The sequence below is a fragment of the Drosophila montana genome, unplaced genomic scaffold (genome assembly GCF_035044405.1).
Source record: "Drosophila montana isolate Dmon_TW-CO22-7 unplaced genomic scaffold, ASM3504440v1 contig_3733_1, whole genome shotgun sequence".
NCBI lineage: Eukaryota > Metazoa > Arthropoda > Insecta > Diptera > Drosophilidae > Drosophila > Drosophila montana.
This window is the reverse complement of record NW_026998620.1, coordinates 2,509,625-2,537,048: the sequence shown is the minus strand read 5'-3', so window position 1 is coordinate 2,537,048 and position 27,424 is coordinate 2,509,625. Positions and strand designations below refer to the sequence as shown.

The 27,424-nt window shown below is 39.2% G+C and overlaps 2 protein-coding genes across 5 annotated transcripts in view; one reads left to right on the top strand and one right to left on the bottom strand.

Moving 5' to 3' along the window:
• Ptp99A (Protein tyrosine phosphatase 99A) overlaps window positions 1–27,424 on the bottom strand; it is a 150,835-nt gene that overhangs the window by 13,425 nt on the left and 109,986 nt on the right. For all 4 annotated transcript variants that reach the window (XM_064693338.1, XM_064693340.1, XM_064693342.1 and 1 more), the window contains 4 exons: window positions 13,687–13,890; window positions 8,600–8,880; window positions 5,796–5,912; window positions 2,922–3,061 (listed from right to left, as the gene is read on the bottom strand). In XM_064693338.1, coding sequence (XP_064549408.1) covers window positions 2,922–3,061; window positions 5,796–5,912; window positions 8,600–8,880; window positions 13,687–13,890 — 742 coding nt within the window. The remainder of the gene's footprint in view (window positions 1–2,921; window positions 3,062–5,795; window positions 5,913–8,599; window positions 8,881–13,686; window positions 13,891–27,424) is intronic.
• LOC135435993 (uncharacterized protein C2orf42 homolog) overlaps window positions 1–27,424 on the top strand; it is a 44,931-nt gene that overhangs the window by 16,397 nt on the left and 1,110 nt on the right. The gene's annotated exons all lie outside the window — the stretch shown is intronic.

The following is a 27,424-nucleotide window of genomic DNA, read 5'->3' as shown; positions in this document are numbered from 1 at the left end:
TCGTTCGCTTACAGTTCAGCCCGGACTGCAAGAGCTGCCGCTGCCTTTCGAGTGGCCATGGAAGCCAATCCATGCAAATTAGCTAGTCAACTCTGGGCAGTAGCTAACCGAAACCCTTTTATTTTAATGCCTATTTACACTTGGCTGGGATCTTTTATTTGTTCGCATTGAAAGGGAAATTGTGGAAATTTGTTTTGTTTGTTTGTTTGCTGAATAAAATATATAATTTTTTCCGCTCTAAAACGCGGCTAACTTGAAAAATGGGTTTCGCCTTTAGAAAGTGCCTGGCCCCGACGCTACCCTTCTATTTATTGCGTCCTTAACTTTCCGCAGTATTTGTAAAAAATAAATAAAATGGCATTAATTTGTTAGTAAAGTGGGCGCAGTGTGGGCAGGGGCGGCGGGGGCGGAGGGCGCGGTTGCAACAGGGTGTGGGAAATGCGAGCGGTAACTTTTATTTGACATATTCGCGGGAGCATGAAAAATGGCAAAAAAAAAAGAAATAAAAAAAAAGAAACAAGAAGTAAAAATATTTCATTGAAGTTAAAAATGCTTCGCATTTTCTTTAGCAGGCGGGGGCGGGGCTGTGTGCGTGGGCGTGGGTGTGAGTGTGTGGGCGGGCCGGGGGCGGGCAATAACGTTGCCGGAGTCTTTGTTTTTTTTTTCTTTTTTAAATTGGGTAACACTGGCAACGGGTTAACCACGCGCACATTTAATAAAGACTTTAAGTAACTTAAAACTGTTTGCTTGTCTTTCCACCGCCTTCCGTTTCGTCTCGTTTCCTCTCGTCTCGTTTCGTTTCGTTTCGTTTCATGCCATTCCGTTCCGTATGACGTGCCCGCCGGGTTTATGTTTTCGTGATTTGAATTTTAATTAACATTTCTAATGAATATGCGGGCGTTGGGAGTCCCATTTTGGAGTGGGCCCAGCCCGTAGACTGAATTCTGGTTTTCTGGGTATTTTCTTCTTGTCTGTTTGCTTTCGCATTCACTGGACTTCAGTTTCAAAGGATGCGCAAGTTTGCCGTGCGGAGGAGCGCGTTTTTATGCTTGTTTGCACTGCCGCATAAAGGTGGAATTCATATTTCTTTTTTTCTTTTGGTTCCCTTTTACTCTTCTTACGTTTTAAGAGTAAAAATTTAACATTTAATATTCTAGACTAGTTTTGCAAAGTGATCTGGCAGCTCTATGGGTAAGTTAAGTTGGCTGCGCCAGAGTTAAACAGGTTTGGGAGCCAGTTAAGTTGGCTGCGATTGAGCTAAACTGATCTGCGAGCCAGTTAAGTTGGCTGCGCCTGATTTTAATGTCTTTGCGAGCCAGTTAAGTTGGCCGCGCCTGAGTTAAAGGTCTTTGCGAGCCAGTTAAGTTGGCCGCGCCTGAGCTAATTTCATAAAACAAGTTGAAAATATTATAAAATTCGCAAGACTTTTATGAATTATGCCGGATTTTATTGATTTCGCCTAGTTTTCAAAATGATTTATGAAAAATATTTTAAATCTGACATTCATTTCAATTGAAATAAATATTGAAAAATATTTTTTCAGTTTAGATTCAGATTTTTAGCTGATTTGCAATTGGATCACAAAACTGGGTTAAACTCCAAGAACAAAGTTGAAAAGCAATGGAAAATTCGATGTTCGATTTCTCGTTATGCTTCAATTGAGTTGTTTTCTTCTCTTTTTTTTTATTTGGTGCGTAGTTTTTCATAAATCCAAACAGAGCGCGAAACACATGTTGCAGTGCTTACCAATGAGCTCTGTTCATGCCCCAGCTATGGGATTGTTAATCCCGCAAATGCTCGAAACTCTTTCTGCCTCGCTGCAGAGACAGTTCGACGTCCCGTTGCGTTTGCTGCCACATTATAATAGATATATCTGCCCCGATATATGTATATATATATATATATATGTGTGTCTATGTTGATTTTGGGATAATTAAATACGAAATAAAAACATTTTCATCTTTGCACGCACCAAAATAGCAGCCTGCTGTGCGGATGCAACATTTGCCTCCCGGTCGACACTTTGATTTGTGGCCTCGACTATTTTTATGCCTCGCCGCGGGGGCAGGGCCGGGGGCGGGGGCGAGGCGAGTTGCTTCAGCGTGGAGTGTGGCGCGTGTTGAGACAACAGACAACACTCCGTAACGGAGATCTGGGCGTCTTCTATTATACGCTCTTCACAAAGTGAACAAGGGCATATTGGTTTTGTGGAATTAGAAATCTGCAATCGGGTATATTTGCACTGCCGGAGCAATACAGATTTGTTAGCCACACCCACTAGGAGGCGGGTGAATGCACCGAAATGAATAACTTACGATGTTTTGATCAGATTCTTTAAAGATCAAGTCATATTCCTATAAATTGCTAAACGTCACAGTTTGAGAGTCACTGCCCTGGGCTTACAGTCTAAGAGTCCGTGGTTCGGTTTACAAATCAATCAACCTTGCCTTAAGGTTCAACTCGTGCACATCTTTGACCCCCCGATTTTTGGTCCAAAGTTCAAGCTCATATTATTTTAAATTTTCGCTAGAATTATTCGTTTTACAGTTTTAATTTTTATGTGTTTTTTTATATGCTATTCTCGATAAAACTGTTTGTTTTTATATTTAAATAATCATTTCTCTTAATAATTAAAAATAAATAAAATAGTTTTGATTCTTTTTGAGAACTTGGTTTGGTTTAGTTTTCAGTTGGGCTGTTTCATGAAAAGTTTAACAGAGCATTGCGCAGTCGGGCATACCCAACTGCCATGCACTGGCTTTCTGCGTGAATTTATGGGGCAGCACGCGTCGCGCTCTGCAGCTGCACTTGTTATTGCTTGGAATTACGTGGTGCGAGGAGCGAACTGCGAGGGTTGAGTTGCCACGGGATTGGGGATGGGATGAGATTGGGCTTGTGTGTTAACAGGGAGCGCCACTTACCTCCATAGGAAGAACGCCATGACAATCAGAATGATGCCGAAGCAGCTGAATATGATGCCCACCAAGACGGCCAGGTTGTAATCGTTGTGCGATTGCCGCAGCAGCGGCTGCAGCTTCTCGCAATTCGGCTGCAATTGTATCTGAAAGTCGCATAAAAGAAAGGAACAAGTTTAGTTGCGGTTTAATTTTCGGGCTTGTGTTTGTCTTCTCCGCATGCTGGGATTAATGTCTTTTGCCTGCAGCCGACACGTCCCAAAGGCAGGCAAATATTTGCTTAGCCGCGGCGCCTGGGCGTATGCTAAGCTTTTGTGTTGATTTTAACATAATGCTGCATACATTTTCTTATTAAAAGCCTCAAGAGAGATAAGGCTCGACTAGTAGATACTCTAGACCAGCGCTAAGCTGACGCTACAAGCACTCGAATCTTCTTCTAGACATTCGAAAATACACACACACACACATACACAGAGACACGCTCGCCGTGCTTCTTCTTCCATTAGATCTGCTCTATAAGAAATGCAGTCTAGCGTAACTTCGGTGTTTGTAGTCCGATCTTTTTGAAATTTTCACAACTTAAGTATGACATACAAAATTGTCTATATACCAAAGCGCAAGGTTCTACCTTTAAGAATGGGCTTTTTACCCAATTTTGGGAAAAGATTCTTCTAATTTTCGAGCTATGTTCGATATGAATCGATATGATATTCATTATAAATTATGGAATATTATACTATTTCAAGTCTCTAGACTCTATGATATAGTTTCCTGACTGTTAATATATTTTTCTCAGCGCTTTTAATTTGAACTTTATTTTGCTCTGATATCTTGATATTTTTTCCGTCTTATTTTTGACCATTTAGCAACTTGTAAAAAATGAAAATAAATATTTCTTTGGTTTGCATTTGCCGCTTGTTGTTGCATAAATAATATTTATTTAAGAAACATTTGTGTGGCTTGTGCGCTTAAGCGGAAGTGTAACTGGATGTGAATGTGAAAATGGAAAATGTAAAATTGAAAATGTAAAATGGAAACGGGGCCAGCGGAAGCGTAGCATATAAATATGGCCAAAAGGTGCAGCCACTTGAAATGCAGGCGAAAGCCAAGCAGCAGCAATGAATTATATGGAAATGTGTGCAGACGAGGAAAACCAAAGGAAAATGGAAAGGAGCAGAAAAAAGCACATACGGAGACTGCACAAGTTATGGGGGCGTGGCAATGTTACGCCCACCGCAACCATGGGCAACGAGGTCAGCTAAATTGGCATATTTTGTCACGGCTGCAAAACATGTTTAATGCATGCAGCAAATTCTCTCTGTGTGTGTGTGTGTGTGTGTGTGTGTGATGGGCTATGTGTCATTAAGGATGTTGTTATGACAAGATATTGTGACAGAGTTGAAAAGTCAATAAACTGGCGAGCGTAAACAATGGGCAAAGCGATGGGCGTGGCGTGATTATGCTTGACAAATTGCCATTAAATATGCATAAACGCTTATTACGCATACGCCACATACTCCAGCCACTGCATGCCAGGCCCGAACGCAAATTGATATGCCACAAAACACAAACCGTTATTAGTTTAAACACGGCGAGAAAAACTGTGGTCCAAAGATAATCCTGTTCGATGTGCTTATTGTGTTTATTATTTGTTTGTTTCATTTATTAATGAATAGTTTTTAAGGGTTTTGAGCGCTAATCAAACAAAGCTCATGAATCAAGCACAATTCTGACTTAATTTCCAACTTATTCTAAAGAATTTTATTTTAAAAGTAAAGATTCTCAAGTTTTTAAGTGCGAATCAGTCTTAAAGTACATGAATCAAGCATTATTCCTATTTTTATTCCATAAATGCGCTCTGAAGAATCTTAAATTAAGCTAAAAACTTCTCCAGGTATGATCTCGATTCAATCGAAAAGTTCTTTAATCAAGCATATTCGTACTTCAAATAAAACTTAAATTTCTTTTATTCAAAATTCCTACCAAAATTTAAAACTGTTCTACAGAATCTTATCTTAATCTTATTAATCATAAGAGTTCTTAGGGTTTTGAGCGCAAATCAATCAAAAAGTTCTTCAATTAAGCATATTCGTACTCGATTTCGGACATCCGTACAAAATATCAAAGTTTTAAGTTCGAATAAATCTAAAATTTCTAGATTAAAGCAAATCTCGTACTAAATTAAAAACTTGTTCAAAAGAATCTTAAATTAAGCATACAAATTGTCAAGGTTTCGAGCGCAAATCAATCAAAAAGTTCTTTTTCAATTTCATTTTCTCCAATGATTTCTCATTATTTTGTTACAGCCTCGATTCAAGTTTCTGCGTATATCAAATAATATTTGATATAAGATTTCTGTATAGAAATTAAGTTAACGGGCCTTAACGTACTTTCAAGACAGAGTTTACTTGATTTAAGCTCACTTGATCAAATACTTGGTCTCAGCCAAGTTTGGTTTCGCTTTACTTTCAAGCATTTTACTTGAACAAAGTCTTAAGCTTGTGAACTTTTCTCTCAGTGTAGTGGTACATATAAATAATGTGTGGCTTTTGCTTATGACGTGGCCTAAAAACTGGCAAATATGCAATAAACTTTTAGCCAAAGGCGGGCAAAAATATGCTGCAGGCTGAGAGAATAGACAGAACAGCAGCTCGACAGGCGGACAATATGCATGTGAGTATGTGTCTGTGTGTGTGTGTGTATGTGTGTTATCAGATCTGGCAACGCCGCGGCCATTTTGTAATATCATAGCCAATTTTATGGCATGCCACGCCCGCCAAAAGCTGGCTTTAGCATAGCATTGCATTTCTGATTTGCCTAGCTGGCAGGTGTGCATGTGTGTGTGTGTGTGAGTGTGTGTAGTTGGGTGTGTGTACTTACAATTCGTGAATCCGAAAATTTGCCCAACACAATTTTCTTGGGATTTATAACGCTGAATGTGGCCGCTGCCACTTTGACTTCATAGTACGAATTTGTTGTCAGATTTTGTAATATCATCTGCATAGAAATAGGAAGAGAAATCAGAAATGATATATGAGAAAATATTCACATGATTATATTATAAATATTCAAGGTAATCTAAATATTAAAGGACAGGCAAATATAATATTTAAGAAGTTGTTTAATATATTTTTTAAATTTAAGCTTTGCCAAAATTGAGACAATTTATATAGCCCAGCTTTATATTTGCTTAAAATATAAGGCTCTATTTTGCTGCTTATTTAGAATGTATAAGAAAACAATTAAGAGGTGTTCTTGTCGGGAGTGTCCGACTAGTGGATACCCTATACCTTCTTGGTGGTCGTAGCTATAAAATGAAATATACTTGAACATTTCGTCCGCAGCAGACATAGAAGAATAGAGTATTAATTATGAACATATGTAAATATTTAAAAAAATATATAATAATAATGTTCAAAACAATATATAAATATGTAAATATTTATTTATATTTTTTAGTCAGTCAACTAAAATTAAAAAGGCGCGCTTTTTGATTTCAAATTTTGATTTGTTTGTCTGGAAAACATTGAAATTATTTGAACCGAGCCTAAGCTCATATAACAAATAGAAATATAAATAAAAAAAACTACAACTAAAACTAAAAGTAAAACAAAACTAAACAACACAAAAACCCCGTTGAGCTGCATATGAAAAAGTTAGTACTTTGTGCGGCAATAATAAAATTTTATTGTTGCAATACGCTCTCTTTTTTTTTTATATGCACATTTTTTTTTTTTTTGCCAACTTGTTTTGCTGCGGCATTTTATTTATTTATTTTTGGCGCTAAATAAAAACTGGGCGAGCTGCTGACAAAACAAGCCACAAAAAAGTAAAAACAGCATAAATTTAATTTATTTGCTACGCAAATACGTACAGGTGTGGCAGCTGTGTGTGAGTGTGTGTGTGTGTGTGTGTGTGAGTGTGTGAGTGTATTGTTTTGCCACAGAATTTATGTTCCACAAAGACAAAGCCAAAGCCTTGGTCCTGGCCATAGTCCTGGCCCGTGTGGGCGCGACTGCAGATAAATATTTGTAAAATATTTACACGACTTTTTGATAGGGTTTTTTTATGCTCCTCTAGAAGCTATATCAGTGCTACCCTTGCCTTGCTGGAAGCATAACTAATTCCGGTTTGTATTGAGCACAAATCCATTAACTGATGATATTTCCATAAAATGAGATGATTTTTCTATAGTAAAAGTCCGCTAGGAATATATATATGTGTATTCAGTTTTGACAAAGCTGTCTGGGTTTCAAGAATTTTAAGTCCTCATAACTTTGACAAAACTTAAGGAATTTTGAGCCCACATAAATTTGTCGAAAAAAGGAACCTATTTTTATTGATAAACATCTCGTGTTTTTTTTTTCTTCTGAATTACATTTGTATTTTAATTTGTTTAATTTTGGAAAAATAACATTTTTGCGAAATTTCTTTCCAGACATTTTTTAAAAACCATTTTTATGTTAAAAATAGAATCTATTACATTTTAAATTTGAAAATATGATTCCAAATGAGTTTTTATGTTTAACAGATTTTACTTTTATCCCAAAAGTGTATTCTAAAAAAGTGTAAAAATTGTTGTCAAAAACTATGCCAAAAATATTATAAATTTTAATTTATGAAGCTAAAAACTTGCTTGTAATTGCATCCTCAAAACTTTCATAACATTGTCCAAAGATGACAGATTTTTATATCTGATGATATTTTTTTATTAATATTTTTTTTTTAATAAATTTTAATTAATTTAATATTTTTCTCCTTTTTTTTATTATTAATTTGATCTTATTTTTCTCCACCCAATTGATTGTGCTTTAAACTTTACTCACAATAAAATTTTCTTTTTTCTTTTTAAATGTATTTTGGAGAAAATCTATTTGACATTTTCTTCAAATTCCTTTTATTTTATTTTTTATTTAAATAATGAAAACTCCAAACCTCGAGACAGCTTTTAAAATATTCTTTTAAAAAAACTATTTAAATATTTTGAATTCAACTCAGTTTTTAGTATGATTTTATCCAGGGCATTTTAGAGTCGAGTAGACCCTAGTTTTCTGTGATATTTTCACTGGTTATTCATGCTGTTTGTAACATAAAAATGCAATTATATTTGTTTCTTCTTTTTTTTTGTCAAATTCTTTCTAGTTTGCCCCTTGTTGGCCGTTATCTATGAATGTTTATCAAAAACCAAAAAAAAAATGAAAAAAAAAAAACAAGAAATATCAAAATATCAACATAAAGTTGGCAACAATCAACATTTTGTTGGCGCAGCGAAAAAAGAAATTGTAAAATGAAAACATTTTACACTGACAACAGAACTCGCAGCTCAACAATTTACAGACAATGAACAAGGTGTGCGTGTGTGTGTGTGTGCGTGTGTGTGTGTGTTGCCGCCCCCATTTGCTACATTTCGCCCATTTCTGCTCGCTTTCAACATGGCCGACAAAATGGCGGCATGCAGGACAAAAATAAAGAACACAGGAATGCAAAACGAAAACTTCTGGAATATATATGACAAATTGCTGGCCAGCTAGTTGGCCATGCAGCTCGTCCCGGCCACGTCCCGGCCCCGTTCTGGCCCCGTTCTGGCCACGTTCTGGCTCTGGCTTGGACACGGAATCGGACTCGAAATGGGACTCGAAAAACAATGGCCTGTGGGTCGGGTCGGGTCGGGTCGGAATGCTTACCGCCGTTTCCAGCTCCTTGGCCGATGCATTGATGCGTATATCACGGTGCGTATCCTGGCCGGCGAGTCGTGTTTTGATGATGTAAAAGTCAATGGTATTGTAGAACTCGTTGGGTCGCTTCCAGCGTATCGTAATCGACTCCTGCGAGTGACACGTCAGATTCACAATCGTTGGGGCACTCGGCCCGCCCACATCCGTACGCTGGGCAATCTGATCGGATGGCTCGCCCTCGTTCTTTGTTGTAAACGCTTTGACAATGACGCGGTAGTCGGTAAAGGGTTCTGCAAAAAAAAGAAACAACAACAACGAAAGAGAGAGAGAGAGAGTTAAAATACAATGTGATTGCAATGACTTTGATGTTTTATTATTCTATATGTTACGCATGTATATATAAATTCATTTTTATCTCTCATGTGCCCCAGTCGCCGCCTTAAATGTAAATATTTCCATGGCTCATGGCGCTTGGCTCTTATAACTCAATTATTATGACTCGGTAACCATGAAAATAAAGCGCCTGCTGTGAATTTACGTGCAATTTGCAGATGAGTCAGGGATTTAATTTAAAAGAATAACCTGATAGAGCTTATATACCTGTTCTTTATCGTAGAAACTATACAAAGAGTATTGGGAATGGCTTGACTAAAATTATTATCAATTGTTCATGTTTACAACTTATTAAAAAAAGGGGCAAGAAGGGTATTATTGTTTTGTGAAAGTGTTTGTAAGAGGCAGAAGAAAGCATCTGCAAGCCCTTAAGGACCTCAAGCTGAGTGTAACTATATCCATCGGTTCATCTTTCTGTATGTCCTGCCAAGTGAAAACTTTAAAAGCTAGAAATAAATATACTTTTATACCATACGCAAATATATCATTACATATATCGATATTCTATCGCCGCAGAATATCGATAAATATCGATTTTGAGAAATTGACATTTGTCTGGATGGGCTTTAATACATTCCATCATGGAATTTCCATGACATTTAGTTATTTATTATTTTAAACTTGGACGACTTATCAAGCTCATGTCTACTCTGTTTCACACCACAAGCCAGACTATTGATAATTGATAATAATATCCAGTAATCAATATATATCTTATACTCCTTTTACTCCCTACTTCGCTTCATCTGTCTTTTGACAATAGCTCGAGGCTTATAAGAAGCTGATATTTAGATTCTCGCTCGAGAATTATAAGAGCTATGTAAACCCTATTTAGGTATTTTAGGTTGGTATTTAGGTTCTTGTATAGTCTATGTAGTTTAAAGAAAAATTTAACTTTTTGAAAACCTGCCCAAGTTCCCCTCAAAATTGTACAACAACTTATGTACGGTGCCCATAGCCTTGAGCTTTGGTATTTACACACATTTGGCTGGCATATTTAGGCTCCACAAATTTCAAAGAAATCGGACTATAAGAACCGAAGTTATGCAGGAATACGTTGCCCAATAGTGTGGAAAAGAGGGAAGAAGAAGAAGCACAGCCGCTGCTTGCGTTTGTGTGTGTGTGTGTGTATATGTGAGAAGGGCAAGTTGGAGTGTTGGTAAGCGCAGGGTATCTGCCGGTCGAGCACTGCCGCCTGGAATACTACCTCTCTTTTTTTTGTGGTCATTTATAAAGCGTGTCCACAATATGAAAAGCGTGCCAGATATGACAGCGCTGGGAGCTGGGATATAATTAAATTTGAGTTTAAATGCGAAAATGTCACAGCAGCAGCCGCAACAACGACAACAACAACAACAACAACAGCAACAACAACAACAACCACAACAAGAGCAACAATGGACAACAACAAAGACAACTTTTGATGATGTTAAGCAGCCAAGCATTGAACAAGTGTTGCACGTTAATAACTGCAACATTAACAACAAAAACAACAATAATTGATTTAATATGCAGCGACAAATTATTAATTATTGTGGCGCCACAAAGCGTGCGGAATTTGCTGCACTTTCAACCAAATTAAAACTTTAAATATTTAAATGCAAAAAGCGAGAGAGAGAGAGAAAAAAAAGAGTAAAATAACGTGGCAAGCAAAGCTGCTGAAAAAGCGCGCACGCTGTGCCACATTTGCCAAGTCTTTTGGCAAATTGTTGCAAGCAACAAAAGCTGCTGGTTGCAACAGCAGCAACAACAACAACAACAGCTGCAGCTGCAGCTGCTGCTGCTGCTGCAACTCATGCCTGGCAACGCAACTGGCGCACCTGACGCGCGTAATTAATTAAACAATGTGGGGGCGCCGCCAGCCGTATGAGGCAGCACGGAATGCGGCGCGTTCTTATGTTGCAAGTTAATTGCATGGCATGCTGCTGGTAGCCGTACCCCCACCCTCCCCCTGCCCCCTCTCCCCTCTCTGTGCCACTCCACGCGCTCGCACTCTGATAACTATGCAACTATGCAACAGTTTTTGCTGTTTGGCTAATAATGTGGCATGCTGCTTCTGCTGCTGCTGTTGTTCTTGCCACGCAGCCTAAAAGTATGCAATGACAAAGGGTTTGCGGCAAATAGTGGGAAGAGGGTGGGGGGGGGGGGTGTGGCGCACATTTCAGCTTAATGAAACAACCATCAAATTTCGCGACTAGCAAATAATTTGTTTGGTTAGCTCAACTTAGAGCGCGTTTCAGCTAACTTCAGGCGAATAAAGGGTGGTGGGGAGGGGGGGCAGGGCGTGGCATTCTAAAGGTGTCTCAAAAAGCCGGGCTCATAATTACAGGCGTCGAAAAGTTGTTAACAACAAAACAAAAAGTGGCCAGCGTAAAACACTTGAAACTATTTAATTACAAAGCGGCGGGCAAACAATTGACTTGAGCTGCAATTACAGCTAATGAAAGGATGGGCCGAGCGGGCGGTGGGGAGGGGGGGGGATTCGAAGGGGGGGGGGTCCTCAAGGATCTAAGGACTCGGTGTGCGGCGCGTGGGCGTCAATGTTGGCCGCGTTCGCTGACAGCTTGACTGTTGCTACCTTTGCCCGAAAGGGAGAACGAGGGGAAAAGGTGGAAAGTGCGGGGGGGGGGGGGATTCGAACCATAAAAAGCAATTAAAATGGCGTTTTAAGTGCTGTTCGGCTGCCTTTTCGGCATGACTGTACCTGCCAATAAGCTGCGGTTACGGGCCAGCTTAAAAGCCTTTAATAAACCACTTGAGCGTGTCCGGACAAATTATTGCCGCGAACTTGAGAAAATATGTGTATCGAAATGTGCCAAGCACATTTTCAGCAAACGCTGCGGGCATTTAAGTGGATTTGAGCAGGTAAATTGTGGAGCTTTAAGATTGGGATATATAGTTATAAAGATAGACATATAGATTGGGTATGCTATATAATATAATGAACATAAGGAGAAGGACTGAGCGAAGGATATGAAGTTATCAGAACTCTTTGTTATTTAAGACTGCTCTCAGCATGCTTTTTCGAAATATTCAGACTGTTCTCAGCATGCATTTTAGAAATATTCAGACTATTTTCTAGCATGCTTTTAGACATATTCAGACTGTTCTCAGCATGCTTTTTAGACATATTCAGACTGTTCTCAGCATGCATTTTAGAAATATTCACACTGTTCTCAGCATGAATGTTTTTTTTTGGAAAATTTCAAACTGTGCTCAGCATGCTTTTTCGAAATATTCAGATTGTTCCCAGCATGCTTTTTTTTAAAGAAATATTCAGACTGTTCTCAGCATGCTTTTTAGACATATTCAGAATGTTCTCAGCATGCTTTTTAAACATATTCAGAGTGTTCTCAGCATGCATTTTAGAAATATTCAGTCTGTTCTCATTATGCTTTTTCGAAATATTTAGAATGTTCTCAGCATGCTTTTTTAAAGAAATATTCAGACTGTTCTCAGCATGCTTTTTAGACACATTCAGACTGTTCTCAGCATGCTTTTTAGAGATATTCAGACTGTTCTCAGCATACTTTTTGGACATATTCAGACTGTTCTCAGCATGCTTTTTAGATATATTCAGATTGTTCTCAGCATGCATTTTATAAATATTCAGACTATTTTCTAGCATGCTGTTAGACATATTCAGACTGTTCTCAGCATGCTTTTTTAGACATATTCAGACTGTTCTAAAGCTTGCTTTTTAGACATATTCAGACTGTCCTCAGCATGCTTTTTAGACATATTCAAACTGTTCATAGCATGCTTTTTAGACATATTCAAACTGTTCTCAGCATGCTTTTTAGATATATTCAGATTGTTCTCAGCATGCATTTTATAAATATTCAGACTATTTTCTAGCATGCTTTTAGACATATTCAGACTGTTCTCAGCATGCTTTTTTTTTTTTTTATTAGAAATATTTAGATTGTTCTCAGCATGCTTTTTAGACATATTCAGATTGTTCTCAGCGTGCTTTTTAGACATATTCAGACTGTTCCCAATCATGCTTTTTAGAAATATTCAGATTGTTCTCAGCATGCTTTTTAGAAATATTCAGTTTGTTCTCGGAATGCTTTTTAGAAATATTGCACTTCACAAATATCATAAGAAGTATATGAAATGTCGTATAGCTACAAGCTTAAAGAGCTAAGCATTTATAATTTAAATTTAATAATTGTCAACGTATGACAGATTTTAAATAAAAAAAGTGTCTTAACTTTCTCTTATTTCACTTATTTTCCACAAATTTTTCAAATAGTAAAACTGTAAATTTATTTTCTCAATCATATTGTAGCTCTGTAAAATGCTGACAAGAACTTCGTTTGCAGCATGATTCTGCAAGACTCTTAAGCTTACAATTTTCTGAATATTAATTGCCTTACAGTAGATTTTTTATGTGCCAGGCAGACGTTGTCCAAGCCTTAAGGCGCCCTAATCTGGTCTTATTTACGACCTCCAAATTTGTGATTCTAGATAATGTAAACTGTTCCGCACGTGAAGCACGAATATATTTGGCTTATCCTGCAGGAATGGTGCCAAATATCCACGGATAAATAGACGAGAGACTTTCGTGGGTTGATTAAAAAAATTATGCAAAACATGAAAATTTCGCGTCTGTATAGGCATCTGTCTAGCATTAAAAGGTGAACTTCCTGCTACATTTCAATTCGTTTTAAGATGCGGTTTTTTTGTTTTGTACTTACTCAGACTCTGGAGTTCGAAGTGTATCAGCGTTTCGGCCGAGTTGCGTGAGTTTTTGACAATCTCGACGCCCGTTTGATTGTCGTGTATGTGAAAGACATGATAGCCGGCGATGGCCCCGTTTTGATTCTTTGGCGGATGCCAGGACATTGTGATGCTGTTCGCGGAGACATCCAAGACGGTGAGATTCTGAGGTTTGCTTGGCACTGCAAGAGATAAAGATGGAGAGAGAGAAAAATGAAAAAGTTGTCAAGTTAAATACTTATGCGAAAAGTCAAATGCAAAGTTGTTGAAAGTGGCTTTTGCTTTTAGGCATCACTTTAAGAGCCTGAGAGGACGCACAGACAGCTGCGAGTCCCTCAGAGGTTGACAATCATAGAAAACTTTCGCAGCCGGAAGTGCTGCTCAGCACGCACACATACATACATATAAATAATTTATTAAACAACAAATAAAACTCGCAAAACAGACAACACAACACCAAAAACAAAAAAAAAATGGACGAGAGCAAAAGAAAAGTCAAATAAATTGAAATGAATATTTTGCGAGCAGATTTATATTCAAATGCCACTCACAAGCGAACGAGCATGTGCATGTGTGTGAGTGTAAGGAGCTAAAAAAAATTATATATTCAATTACGATCAGGATGGTATAGGGGAGAGGGGGAGGGGGGGGGGCATAGAACTGGCAGCAGTCAAGCGCAACGTAATCGAAGCGCATAAAGAAACGGAAATGCGATTGCGAGCAATTTATTATGGCTGCAATTGTGAGCGTCTCTCTCGCTCACACACACACACACCCTCACACACACACACACAGGCACACACAGGCACGTCTGGAGCAGCCCACATGTGCGCTTATAATCCAAGCAAAAGGATGCAAAGCTGCAGCAATAATTTCATTTGCCAGGGCCAAAGGACAACAGTCGACCATGTGTGACGCCTTGGGGGAGACACAGAGAGAGACAGGGAGGAGAGGGGAGGGGGGGGGGGTGGCTGCAATGCTAGTGGCAAAAAGCACTAAATGGTAATTTATTTTACTAATACAACAAAAGCGAAATGGACATGAAAGGGCAAAGGCAAAAACGCTTTGCGTTTGCCACCAATCAAAAGAACAAATGAGTGACCCGAGGGGGCGGGGCGAGGTGGGGGGGCGGCGGGTCCAAGCACTTGACCCGTGCCAACGGGGGGCGCTGCCATGCAAATGCGATAAAGCTTAACAAAACACAGAACACACACATCTCTGTGTGTGTGTGTGTGTGTGTAAAATAAACAGTCGCTGTCAATGTGCAGAAATTTATACAATTCAATAAATGGCATTTCTCTCTTTTTTGCTCCACTTTGCCAGCGCTGCTTCCTTTGCAATTGAAAACGGAAATGGAAATGGGAAATGGACAGAGCAGCAGAGCAGAGGCAGCGGCAGCGGCAGAGCGGCAGAGCAGAGCAGCTGCTGCTGCAGTTGATAGCGGGGCAAAGGAAAAAGCCAATTTATAGACTCAATTCAACTCGACTCGAGTCGAGTCGAGAAACTCGTTGGCAAATTGTAGGCCCCGTGCGCGTGGCATTAAAATCAATTAAGCAACAAAGTGCTGCATACACTCAGGCGCCAAAGGATAAATGTCCTCCAAGTGGAGGTGTCTCTCTATCTGTGTGCGTGCGCGTGTGTGTGTGTGTGTGTGTGCGGCACAAAAGTTAATAGCATTGACAGATGCCAGAGACAGAGCGCCGCGGCACAGGCTCTATATTTTCTTTGTGCCCCGCTATCTTAATCTTGCTCTCTCTCTCTCCTCTCTCTCTCTCTCTCTCTCTCTCTCGCTCTCTTTCGGTGGGGCATTAAGTGCTCCTGATTGGTTTTCGCCATGTCGTTTACAGTCATGTGAAGCCGCTTTGTTTGCCGTTAGTTAGCCGTAAATTGATTTCCATGCGCTGCTTCACTGCCGCCATGTTCCGGCTCCTGCCTCCTGGCTTATGGCTTCTGAGTCCTGTCCAGGTGCTTTGCCACATTCTAACGCCATTTCTGCCTCAACTGAGCAGCTGAGCTATTGACATTTAAAATGACCCATAGAGTGCATATCGACTTGTCCGTCAGTTGATTCCGGCAACTACAAAAGCTACGGTCTTTGAATTTGAGATAAATAATCTCGTATGCAACAGGCAGAACTCAAAAGCTACAGAAGCTTCAGACTAAAAATTTGAGATAAATAATCTCGTATACAACAGACTTCTTATCCTCTGATTTTCGTAATATCGATAAATATCGATTTTCAAAATGAATTATAAGAGCTAGATGCACAAAACTTGGAATGTAGCTTCTCCTATAATAAAATCCACGTTAAAACATGCAACTTTTTCAAAATCTCATCTTGTTCCTCCCAAATGATAGCTCTGAGCTTTGTTTTTTACACGCATATATATGCCATGCTTATGGCTGGTAAATTTAATAATGATCGGACTTTAAATACCGAAGTTACTTAAGAAGTTATTTACCACAGTGTGGAGAGAAGAAGCAGAGCTGCTTTATATGGAATTCATGCTTGATTATTCATAGATGAAAGCGAGAAAGTTTTCAACTGCAGCGGAGTTCAGGGTATCAACCAGTCGATCAATCCCGACAGTCTAAGTTTTCCGTTTGATTGATGTCCCAAACATGCCTCATTCGAAGCTAAGCTCAAAGCAGGTTAATCAAATATCCCCTTTATCTGTACTTATCTGTAGTTATCTGTACTCATTCTGACCCGTGCTTGAAATAGCACAAATGAAATTAACCTGAGATGGATATCGGCATATGTCATATGTCAAAAGTCAAATGTCATACCTCTGCTAAATTATGACGTGGAATGAAGCAGCTCGTTAGCAAGACAGAATGGGAGCAAGGCTTCTATTTGGGGCCCTCATTAGTAGAATGGAAAATAATATTATTATTAGTTTATTCATTTCTGAAATTAACTTGATGCATCTTTGTTTATTTATAGAACTGTCTGTATATTCCCACATATTCATATCTCTGTTTAGGCATGGAACTATATAATAAAGGAGAATACAAGGCTGTATAAATAAACGAAGAAACATCAAATTAATTTCAGTAATTCAGTAAATAATAATCCAAGGTGGCAGGCGGAACATTTTAGTAAATCAATATATTAAAACAATTATTGTCATATTAATTGCAGTATGCCTTATAATTCCCAACGAGTATAAGCTTTGAATGAGTAGCAAGGCGTATGCAAATTTTATATTCCCTACAACTATTTTCCACTCTTTCTTAGTTCTTCTCACTCTGAACTAGTTCAACAACTCTGAACTAGTTCGACATATTTAAAGCTTTAATGTTGAGGTTCACTTTATGATTTGTATACCTTAAAATCAGCTTTTACATCAGATTTCAACTGTGAACAGTTTTAAACTTTTTATTAGTTCTCACTCTGAACTAGTTCAACAACTTATTTAAAGCTCTCGTGAACTTTAAGTTGATTCAATGCAATGCAAAGCTTCACATTATGATTTATATTTCCAAAAAAGCAATCCTCATAATAGATGCCAACTGTTTAAAACCCAACTGTAGCTAAGTAGCTCTCACTCTGAACTAGTTCAACAAAATATGTAAAGCTCTTGTGAACTTATATTTAAACTAAAGTAATGTTTGAGGTTCACATTATGATTTATAATCCCTTAATGGAGCTGTCTTTATGATTTCAACTGTAAACCGTTTTTAACTCTTTCTTAGTTCTCACTCTGAACTAGTTCAACAACATATTCAAAGCTCTCGTGAACTTGAATTTGATTTAATGCAACTTAAAGGTCTACAATTTGATTTATATCCCCAAACAGCAACCCTTATAACCTTATGAACCAGTTCGACAACGTATTTAAAGCTCTTGTGAACCGGTTCACTGACTTAATATGCTGTTAGACATGAACGCACAGTCGTTGGCCCTTCCTGTCGAGTTTTTAAGGCAACGAGCAGAGCTACAAATTAAAAGAAAACAATAGAGCGCCGCACTATGAGTTGCCCGGGCGCCAACCGGAAGAAGCCAAGTGTGAAAAAGCAAAAGAAAAGCTGTGCAAAAAAAACTTAAAAAAAAAGAAGAAAAATGGGAGAAATGGTGGAAAATAAATAAAGAAAAGAATCTCAAAGCTGCGCGTGATTATTTTCACAAAGCAAAGGCAAAAGCAGGAAGCGAAATCTTTTTTTAAAAGAGTAGCGCCCGAAAACCAATATAGACGACGTGCTTAAGTTGTTAAGAAAGGCAAACAAAGGCTCTGTTGCGAGGGGGGCGCCAGAAAGGAGGGTAGGGGGGCGTGTCAGAAAGGAGACTGAGATGCCGAAGGGACTGTAAGGTGCGCACAACTGGGTCTGCTTTTGTGTGTGTGTGTGTGTGCGTGGGAGTGTAAAGCAAATAGCATTAAGTTGTCTGAGCCTCAAAAAAAACTACGCTAAAAATAAAATTGAAGGAAAAAAAAAATATAGAAAAAATAGAAAAAACAGACAAGAAGCAGCTGGCTGATTAAGTGCTCCAAATAAATGTTTCAGTTAAAAGCTGCCAAAAAAAACACCATAAAAATAATTGTAATTTAAAGAGAAGTCTTTTGGTTTGTGCCATAGTTGGTCTGTGAAGCGTTAGGCCCGCTTTTGTAGGGTATCCTTTGCTATTGTTACGCGTGAGCCTTATTTAGTTGTTGTCCTTCAGGCTGTGTTATTGTTGTTGTTGTTGTTCTCGCTGAAGTTTACGAGCTGCTTTCGCATTTGGCCAGACGTAAAAACTAAACAAAAGGCGACGTGCAAAGCGTAAATAGAGACAGCAGGAGAGAGGGGGAGGGGGGGGGGGAGAGGAAGAGAGGGAGAGGCGTGCGGCTGTCACAGACACAGAAGCAAACAAACAATTAAGCATGTGTAGCTGTGTTAAGACCCAAGCACACACACACACACACATACCTGCACACACACACACAGACACTCTTACGCCCACTTACACCCAAACACACCCACACACACACACCCACGCACACACAGCTTCACATGCAATTTGACATGTGAACGCGACGCGGTTGGCTGCCCTTCAATGGCGCTTCAAAGGCTCCTCGCATAAAGGCGCAAAAATTATGTGAAATAAAGCCGAAACAAATAGAAAAAACAAGTAAATGAAAAAGTTTCTCACACGTTGAATAAAAGATGCTTGCAAAAGAGGGGCGCGCAATGGGAGGCGTGGCAGCGCCTAAGCGCAGATTCTTATTAAAGTTAACATGTATGTTGGCCAGGGCTAAAACAATTTGAATTTACTTAACAACATTTACCAGGCAGTTTAACACCATGATTAATTTAACTGTGGAGTTACCACCTGGCAAGAAAAGCTTTGCTCGTGCGACACATAGATCAGGTTCATGTTAATTTTAACATGAACTGCAAATGGTTCATGGTGGATATACCTTTTAACCGTTACCAGTTGAATTGGATGATAAATAAAAATGGAGCGTTGCCACCTGGCAATGAAAGCCAAGCTAATGTGACAGTTAATTCATGTTAATGTTAACATGTACTGCAAATGTTGGCCAAGACTTTGGCAGTTTATTAAGCTCATGTTAGACGACTATGCATAGCAACATTTACCAGGCTGTTTAACTGCATGCTAAATTAAACTGCAGCGCTGCCACCTGGCAATGAAATACACAAGCAGAAAAGCTGCTTTAAGAAGTTTTGGAAAAGTCCTGCCAGCTTGTCCTGTTGTTTTGTGAAATAATTTGTTTAGTTTGAAGCATGAACAAGCGAAACGCAATTAAAGTGCATGTCAAAAACCTTGCTCTTTCACATGCACATAACTAATTGCGCTTAAATCTATTTTGACGCTCGAGTGTCAATCTTAATACGAAAATGCGTATAAATACTTTTCAATATGATTAAAGTGCTTTATTTAGTTGCTGAATAGAATGTTCATGTCTGGGGAAATTAGGTCTGAAATACCCCAAAGCATCAAATGCCTTTCATTCATTAAACGCTGAGACATTTGTGTTTAACACAAATTATAGCCATTGTGCTGTCTAATGTAGTCAGCATAGAATTCGTTGTGCCTTCCAGCTATTATTCAACTTGATGTGTCATCTATAAGGCATACTCAATGCACACACACACACACACACACACGGACACACACACACACACACACACACACACACATACACCATTTGGCATACAAATAAACCCTTTTATAATGTTGAACTCGTGTCTGGGGCCATTTGCTGGGCACATGTCATCTGGCTTGACTCGTAACTGTAGACGATTCTTGACTTGCCCGACAATGGACACAAATTTGCGAACTTTGAGCTCGCTTGACATGTGTCCGTTTTGGTCATTAGCCAAGCACATAACAAAGGATCGTCCGGATAAATAGTTTGTCAGTCACTTTTCGTTAAAGCCGAAGGATACTTTTAGCTTTAAGTGCTCGCCAACGTTATGGATTTGCATGGCAGTGTTGTAAATTGCTGGTATTTTAAGGAGATAAGTGCTGCGAAATCTTTTAGGACATTTTTAGCTACACTTAAGAATTTAGTTTTGAGCTCTTATTTCGCTGTGTTTGTTAGTTTCCCTTTGAGCTAGCTGCTGTTGGCTGACAGTGTTGCAAAATGACACAACTTTTTTGTGGCAGTATGAAATCAATATGTTTTATTTAACGCTTTTACTTTGTGGCAAAGAGTTTTTCTTCGACTTGCATCAATTGTTCAAAAGTAAGCTCAGAGAAATATTGAATTTTAAACATTGTTGTATTGCGTTTTACAACACTGCGCACGTTAAATGCTACACATCGCTGCCTTTGCATATACCAAAGAAAAACTGTTAAGTTTACAGCACTTTTAATATATTTGGGATCATATATTTTTACAGCTAAAACTAAGACAGTGTTAACAACGGCCAAAAGTTCAGTTTATGGCAGCTGGCAATGCTTTTGACTACGCATTTTTAAAGCTGCGCCTCATATTCTCAGCTAATTATGTGTGTGCCACACAGCCGTGGGGCACAAACAATTGAGCGATAAATCCAGCGGCGCCGGCTTCTAGCCACATGCGAAAGGTTATCGACAGGAAGCTGCACATGGCCACACCCTGTGGCAGGGGCAGTCCTTCCGGCGAGTTCACAAGGCTTGAGACACGGAAACTGTTTAGGAGGCGGCAGACAGACAACATATCTGCCGCCAGGAGTCACAGCCACAAAAGAAGAAGGCATCAATGTCACGTTCAGCATGTCGAGCTGCAGCACTAACAAGGTGTTTATGACTTTAAGCAGCACACACACGCACACACACACACACACAACCACACACAGGCAGACAAAAGGCTGCGAGTGACTTTCAAGTGCAAAAAAAGGCAGCCCAACAGCAGGCAGAGGCGGCGGCTTAGAGGGTTGGGCCTGTGACTGATGCTCTTGTTCAGCATTCCAGGACTCTTGTTGTTGTTGTTGTTATCGTTGTCGTCTGGCGCACAAATGTACATGTTGAAGTGCAGTTAGGCGGAAGTTGTTGGCTCGGCTACCAGTTTTTATAGCAGATCTTTTTTTTTGGGCCGTACACTCTTGGCTTAAAAATAAAAAGGGTTTATCTGTTGATATTCAGTTGGTTTTGCATTGTTTGCAGGCAGACAGCGTCCGACTGGAGTTTCATAAATTAACACGGCAACAATGCAGTCGATTTGTATACCCTGCTTTTAATGGGCGAACAGGGCATATGGGAAGCTAACTCAAGTGAATTTTTAGCTTTATATTTTTTAACTTCGTTTCAGATCTGCTTAGTTTTGCAGTAAACATGTCATATAAATTAAATAAATGATATGATTTATATGGTAAATAACAGTTGATATATAACCGGAGTTATAATTCTCAACAAGTTTAAGCTGCGAGCAACTGAGTAGGCGAAGGAGTCAATAGCAAAGTCTGCTGATATTAAAAAGAGGAGAATTTGCAGAACTAACTTTACAATTGTAAAATGTGAAGCATTTTTTTGTATACCCTGTATTAAGTTAGCAGCATAAAATTGCCAGCTCTGCATTTTTAGGATTTCAAAAAATTCGTTATGAAAATTAGTAAATATTCTTATAATTGGAAATCTGTTGTTCCTACTAAAACAGCAAAGCTTTTGAGCAGCTGTTTTGCAGTCTGCCTGCACTAAGTACAGGGTATCTTGCAGTCGTGCTAGGTAGCAAATTAGCTTTAATTGTTGCAAAAGGTGTTAGCCAGGTCTTTGGGCATAAAAAGCGCAGCCGGGCACGCACATGTGTGAGAGAGAAAGAGATAAGCATATATATAGAGAAAGAGGGCAAGAGAGAGGGAGAGGCTGATTGAGAGAGAGGCTGATTGAGAGATAGTGAGGCAGTGTCAAGGCACGGAGCGAAACCTGGCTTATCAGCCGCAGGGCTGACGCCTCGAGCACGCGCCTGTTGGATATGCAACGCTTTTTGCATAGCGTCTGCCAGCAAGTGTGCATGTGTGTGTGTGTGTGTGTGTAGCCATGTCGCAAATTAAAATCAAGACAGCAGCTAGCTAAATGATTGATGGCTATATTTTTTTAGCCAGGCGGATGAAGAGGCAGAGGAAGAGGAAGCAGCAGCAGTTCAATGATTTATGCTTTTTGTTAGTTATGCGCTCGCATTTGATGCTGGGGCTACTAAATGATTGTTTTCTTCAGCTGCTTCTTTCACTATTTTGCACTTTAAATGTGTTTTTTGACAAGTCATGTTCATAACTCAGTGTCCTGTAAAATTTTGTACAAGTGACGCCCCCACACACACACACACACTCACTCTGAAAGTTTTGCTGCAAAGTTGAAGTGCAAAGTTTGCTTTGGCCGGGTTTTTAGTTATTTTGCTCGCTGTTTGTTGTGTGTGTGTGTGCGTGTGTTTATTTTTGTTGATTTTCTTGCCAGGCAAATCATTTGTCAAAAAACGCTGCAAAACTTTGGCCTGCTGCTTGCTGTTGACAAGCCAAAAAGTTACGTCAATTTGTATTAGCCAAGTTTACGCCTGGACCGGAAACTTCAAGTGGCCAAAAACTGAGATTCGAGCCAGCGCCGATGATATACCAAAAAATAACTCAAAATCTATTTACCAGCTAAACTTGTATTTAACTTTACAAGTTGACCAAAAAAAAAAAAGTGTCTTTGCACCAGAAACCAGAAACTTTAGATAAATATACGTTAAAAGTTGCAGACGGGTATAGGCGACTGCAGAATACTCTTCAAGGCAGGTTTTTTTTTTCATGAATCGATCAGTGCCTTCTGATCTGTACCAAGCGAATATATAAGCGAAGAATGTATTCGCTTGTATTCACCTTCAAAGCAGGTGACTGAAGTCTGCTTTGTTGCTCTAAAACTGTAAATATACAGCAGCGACTCTCAAACTGTGGCGTAGGTAAATATAAATTGAAGGGAAATCAACCATTTTGAAGCTGTTTGGTTTTAAGCAGACGGGCAAACAAATATACTCATTTTCGCCATGTGAACAGGGTATAAGAGTAGGGAAGTTCGTAAATTTTCTAGCTGCAACTTTTACCTATGACACTTACACATGGCATCTCGCCGAGAATTAATTATCTTAATTCTGCCCCAAAGAGTTGGGCTTGGCGGATGGTGGAGGGGGTGGGGGGAAACTTTTGTCAACTGCTGTTTGTCATTATGCCGTCAACAGGCTGCATCTGACAGATACTTTAATGCATTTAATTGCAAATGGGAGCCGCTCAGCGAGGCGCGCTGCGCGCTGCGTGTTGCCAGTCGCAAGTTGGCAGTTGCCAGTTGCAAGTTGGCAGTTGCAAGTTGCGAGCAAACCAATTTCAATTTCATGCCACTCGGCGCCGCTCAAGTGCCACTCCGCGATGTGGGCGACATATAGCTCAGTGTGCTGCACGGCCAGGGATGGGGAGGGGGGAGGGGGGGCATCTGTAGACAGGCACTTGATGAGCTGCACTTTTCGGCTGTAGCCGAAATTGTGATGGCAGCTCTCAGCTTAAGCGCGAAATGAATTAACACAAAAATTAACTCAACAACAGCACCGAAACAGGGGCAAGGGGCTTTACCCCAAAGTAGGTTGAAGGGGGAGGCGAAGTTGTGAAAAACAATTAATTTAGCTAATGACTTGATGGAAATTTACAGGGTCCAGCATGCGGGGCAGCAGGGCGAATGAATTGTGAAAAGCTAAAATATTTTCTTTTTCTTCCAAAATTATCGCAAGACAGATTCCTGCTTGTTGTGAATATTAATGGGAGATCCTTTTATAAGCGAGAGGTCCTTAATTAATCTTAAATCTATAAAACATACATATACAGTTTTTTATGCCATAAATGATGCGGCAATTGGAGAAATCTTTTGTACAAATATATTTAGATACACTTCTTAAAGGGTAACTGTTAGTCGAGCAATTGTGAGCGATTGTGTCACAAATTATGCAACACTGTATTGTAATCGACAATATTGTATTAGAAATTATGCAACACTGTAATTTTTAAGTGTTCGTATAAACCCTTTGTAAGCATGCAGATTACAGGGTAACTTTTAGTGGCAACATTTTAGGTAAAAACATTTAAGTTGGCAGCTTTTGACGTTTGTTAATCTTCAATAATGGGTATCTATTAGTCAATCAATCATGCTAATAATTGTGCAACACTGTGTGATTTCGTAAAAATCTTTACGAACGCACAATTACAGGGTAACTTCTAGATAAGAATTCTCGAGTTTCTGAGATTCTTCAAATAATCAATTTAACATTTTCTGATCACAGGGTAACATCTAGTCGAGCAATTTTAACTGGTGTTCTCTCATTATTGATCTTAGTTTCGTGTGCATTTTTTTGAAATTAATTTTGTACATTATTTTTTATTATTTGAGCTTTTACTTTAACTGATCACAGGGTAACATCTAGTCGAGCAATTTTAACTGGTGTTCTCTCATTATTGATCTTAGTTTCGTGTGCATTTTTTTGAAATTAATTTTGTACATTATTTTTTATTATTTGAGCTTTTACTTTAAGCGTCAGTTAACTGTTTTGAGGCACTGTTCGAAGCTTGCAATAATCGAGAAATTCGCTAGAAATGCCATTAGGCATTTGTTGTTCAACCTTGTAGTTGGATAATTCTTTATTTTTGCCATAGATACTATATAATACATATATGGCGCTCGACTGAATACCAAATGAATTTGTTTGACTGTAATAATAATTAGCGCTCCGAGCACTTTTCAGCTGAATGTCGTCAATTGCTCTATTCCCATTCCCCAACTGCGCACTCTGCGTTGCGATGCGATGCGATGCGATGTGGCGGCTGTTTGTCAAGTAATTTGCATAAAGTTCTCTATATTATATTTCTTGCCTGCATTTACAAATAGCAAAATCAGACAAAACGAACAGCAAGTAATAAAATGGGGAAGCAATTAAAATTAAAAAGTAATTAATTAAACATTAGTAGTCTATATAGTGGTTTTTTATATCCTTTGATCGGCCAACAATTAATTATATATCTACTGTGGGAGGCAGTTCAAATTGCGGGTTCAAATCCCAGACTGAGTTGTTATTGTTTTTATACGACTAAGTCGTAGGCTCCAATGTACTTAAAAACAATAACAACTAATATATTACTGTTCTCATTAGATAAGTGTCAGGCAGCTGCAGAAGAAGGTTGCGGGTTCAAGTCCCAGGCTACAGACCACAGCAGTCACTGAACCATGAACATCTATATATGGTTTATAATAAGTATATTATGATATATGTATATACAAGTGCTTTTGGCTGACTGATTGATTGATTGACTACTAAATTGATTGACTGAGTGACTGAATTAACGGCTGACTAACTGATTGAGTGACTGATTCACTGGGTGACTGATTGATTGACTGACTCATTGTTTGACTAATTGCCTGACTGATTGACTGACTGACTAATGAATGTATTGACTAACTGATTGATGGACTGAGTGACTCACAGCTTCATTAAGTGCTCAACTGATTGGCTAACTGACTAATTAACAGATTGACTGACTGACATGCTGACGGATTGACGCACTGAGTTACTGTTTGTTTGATTGATTGACTGACTGATTGACTCAATGCTTGAATAACTGCCTGACTAATTGACCGTCCGATTTATCAACAGATTGACTGTCTGACTAATCAACAACAACTGGTTGATTGACGGACTGACTCAATTCCTGTTTTGATTGCTTAATAGTATGACTGACTCGCTGCTTGACTAATTGGTTGACTGACTTATCGACTGACTGATTGATTGATTGAATCACTGACCAACCGACTGGCTGACTGACCGATTGGTGGTTAACAGACTGACTCAATATTTGGCTGACTAACTGACAGATTGACTGACTTACTGCTTAAATAGAAGATAAACTAACTGACTGACTGACTGATTGATTGACTGCATCACTGACTAAATGAACGACTGATTGTTCATCAAATCGTTACAGCAAATAAGGGCGATGCCTATATGCAAAAAAATAAAATTAGGAATAATATTAACTAAAAATTTCAAAAATTAACACTTTATAATGTTTCAACCTGAAATCTAAGATTTCTATATTCATTTCTATATTCATTTTTCCTGTTTTCATTTCTGTTTTAATTTATGTAAGACTCATTTATTTTCGATTGGTTTAATAAAGTGTTTATTTCTGTCGCTTTATCGAATTGAACTGAATTCAACTGAATTTTCACTCAAGTTCAGGGTCATTTGTTACATCTGGCAAGTCATGAATTTTAATGTTGGATTAATCCTTGAACTACTCGAGGACTTTGCCCTAAATTTGCCATTTCGGGTTATTTATGTCGATTTGCATTGGACGCAAATGCTGGAACCAAAGCTAAATGCATTTTAATTGTACTTTTGCGTGCGGCCAAACAAATCAGCGCCCACAATAGCCACGCCCACCGGGCCAATGGCTGCCATCTACAATTTGCCAGCTGTCAGTCGCTTGGGCCCTCTCAATAAATATGGTTTTTTGTGCAGACTCACAAAATGCGCGCCAACACGCAATGTGAGCTGCAAAGCATGCAAATTGCACATACGCCGCGTGGCCCCAAACCAGCTCGAAATGGCTCAAGGGGGGGGGGGGTACTTGGAGCTTGTTACAATTAAATGCAGGCCAGTTAGCTTGTCAGCGGCTTTGAAATTTAAAGCCAGAGCCCATAAAGATAGCGCTCAGCCAGAGCTTAACAATAAATACCAAATAATTGTGGGCCATAAAAGTTAAGTTGTTAATTGCTCTGTTTGCTATTTGGCTGCCCCCCCCCTCCCTTTAGCCGCGCAGCGCCGGGCATCGCGTGTGGCGTCGATTCGAATGAAATCTTTGACGAGCTGCCAGTCCTTTTTCCTGTTGTTGTTGTTGTTGCCGGTGTCAATTGCCGGGCATATTTCATTAAGCGTGGCCCCAAAAACTTGGCCCGCAAAAACAATGTTAAATAATTCATTTCGCAAAAGCTGAAAGTTTTTGCGTGAGAATCTAGCCATATTACACGTTAACGCTAGGCCCAAGCGGGGATGGGGATGGGGTTCGGTTCCGACATGGCTGCGTGTTAAGCCGGAAATGAAAACTACGTTAATTGCCCGAAAGTATGCAAAGTATGGCCACAATTGTTGTTGTTGTTGTTGTTGCTATTGTTATTCTATCTATCGATAATAACTGAGCAACTGCGTCTGCCTGTCTACTATCTATACCCCCCCCCCCCTCCCTCCTCCTGGTTTTCCGCTTGAGCTCCATCAAGTTTTG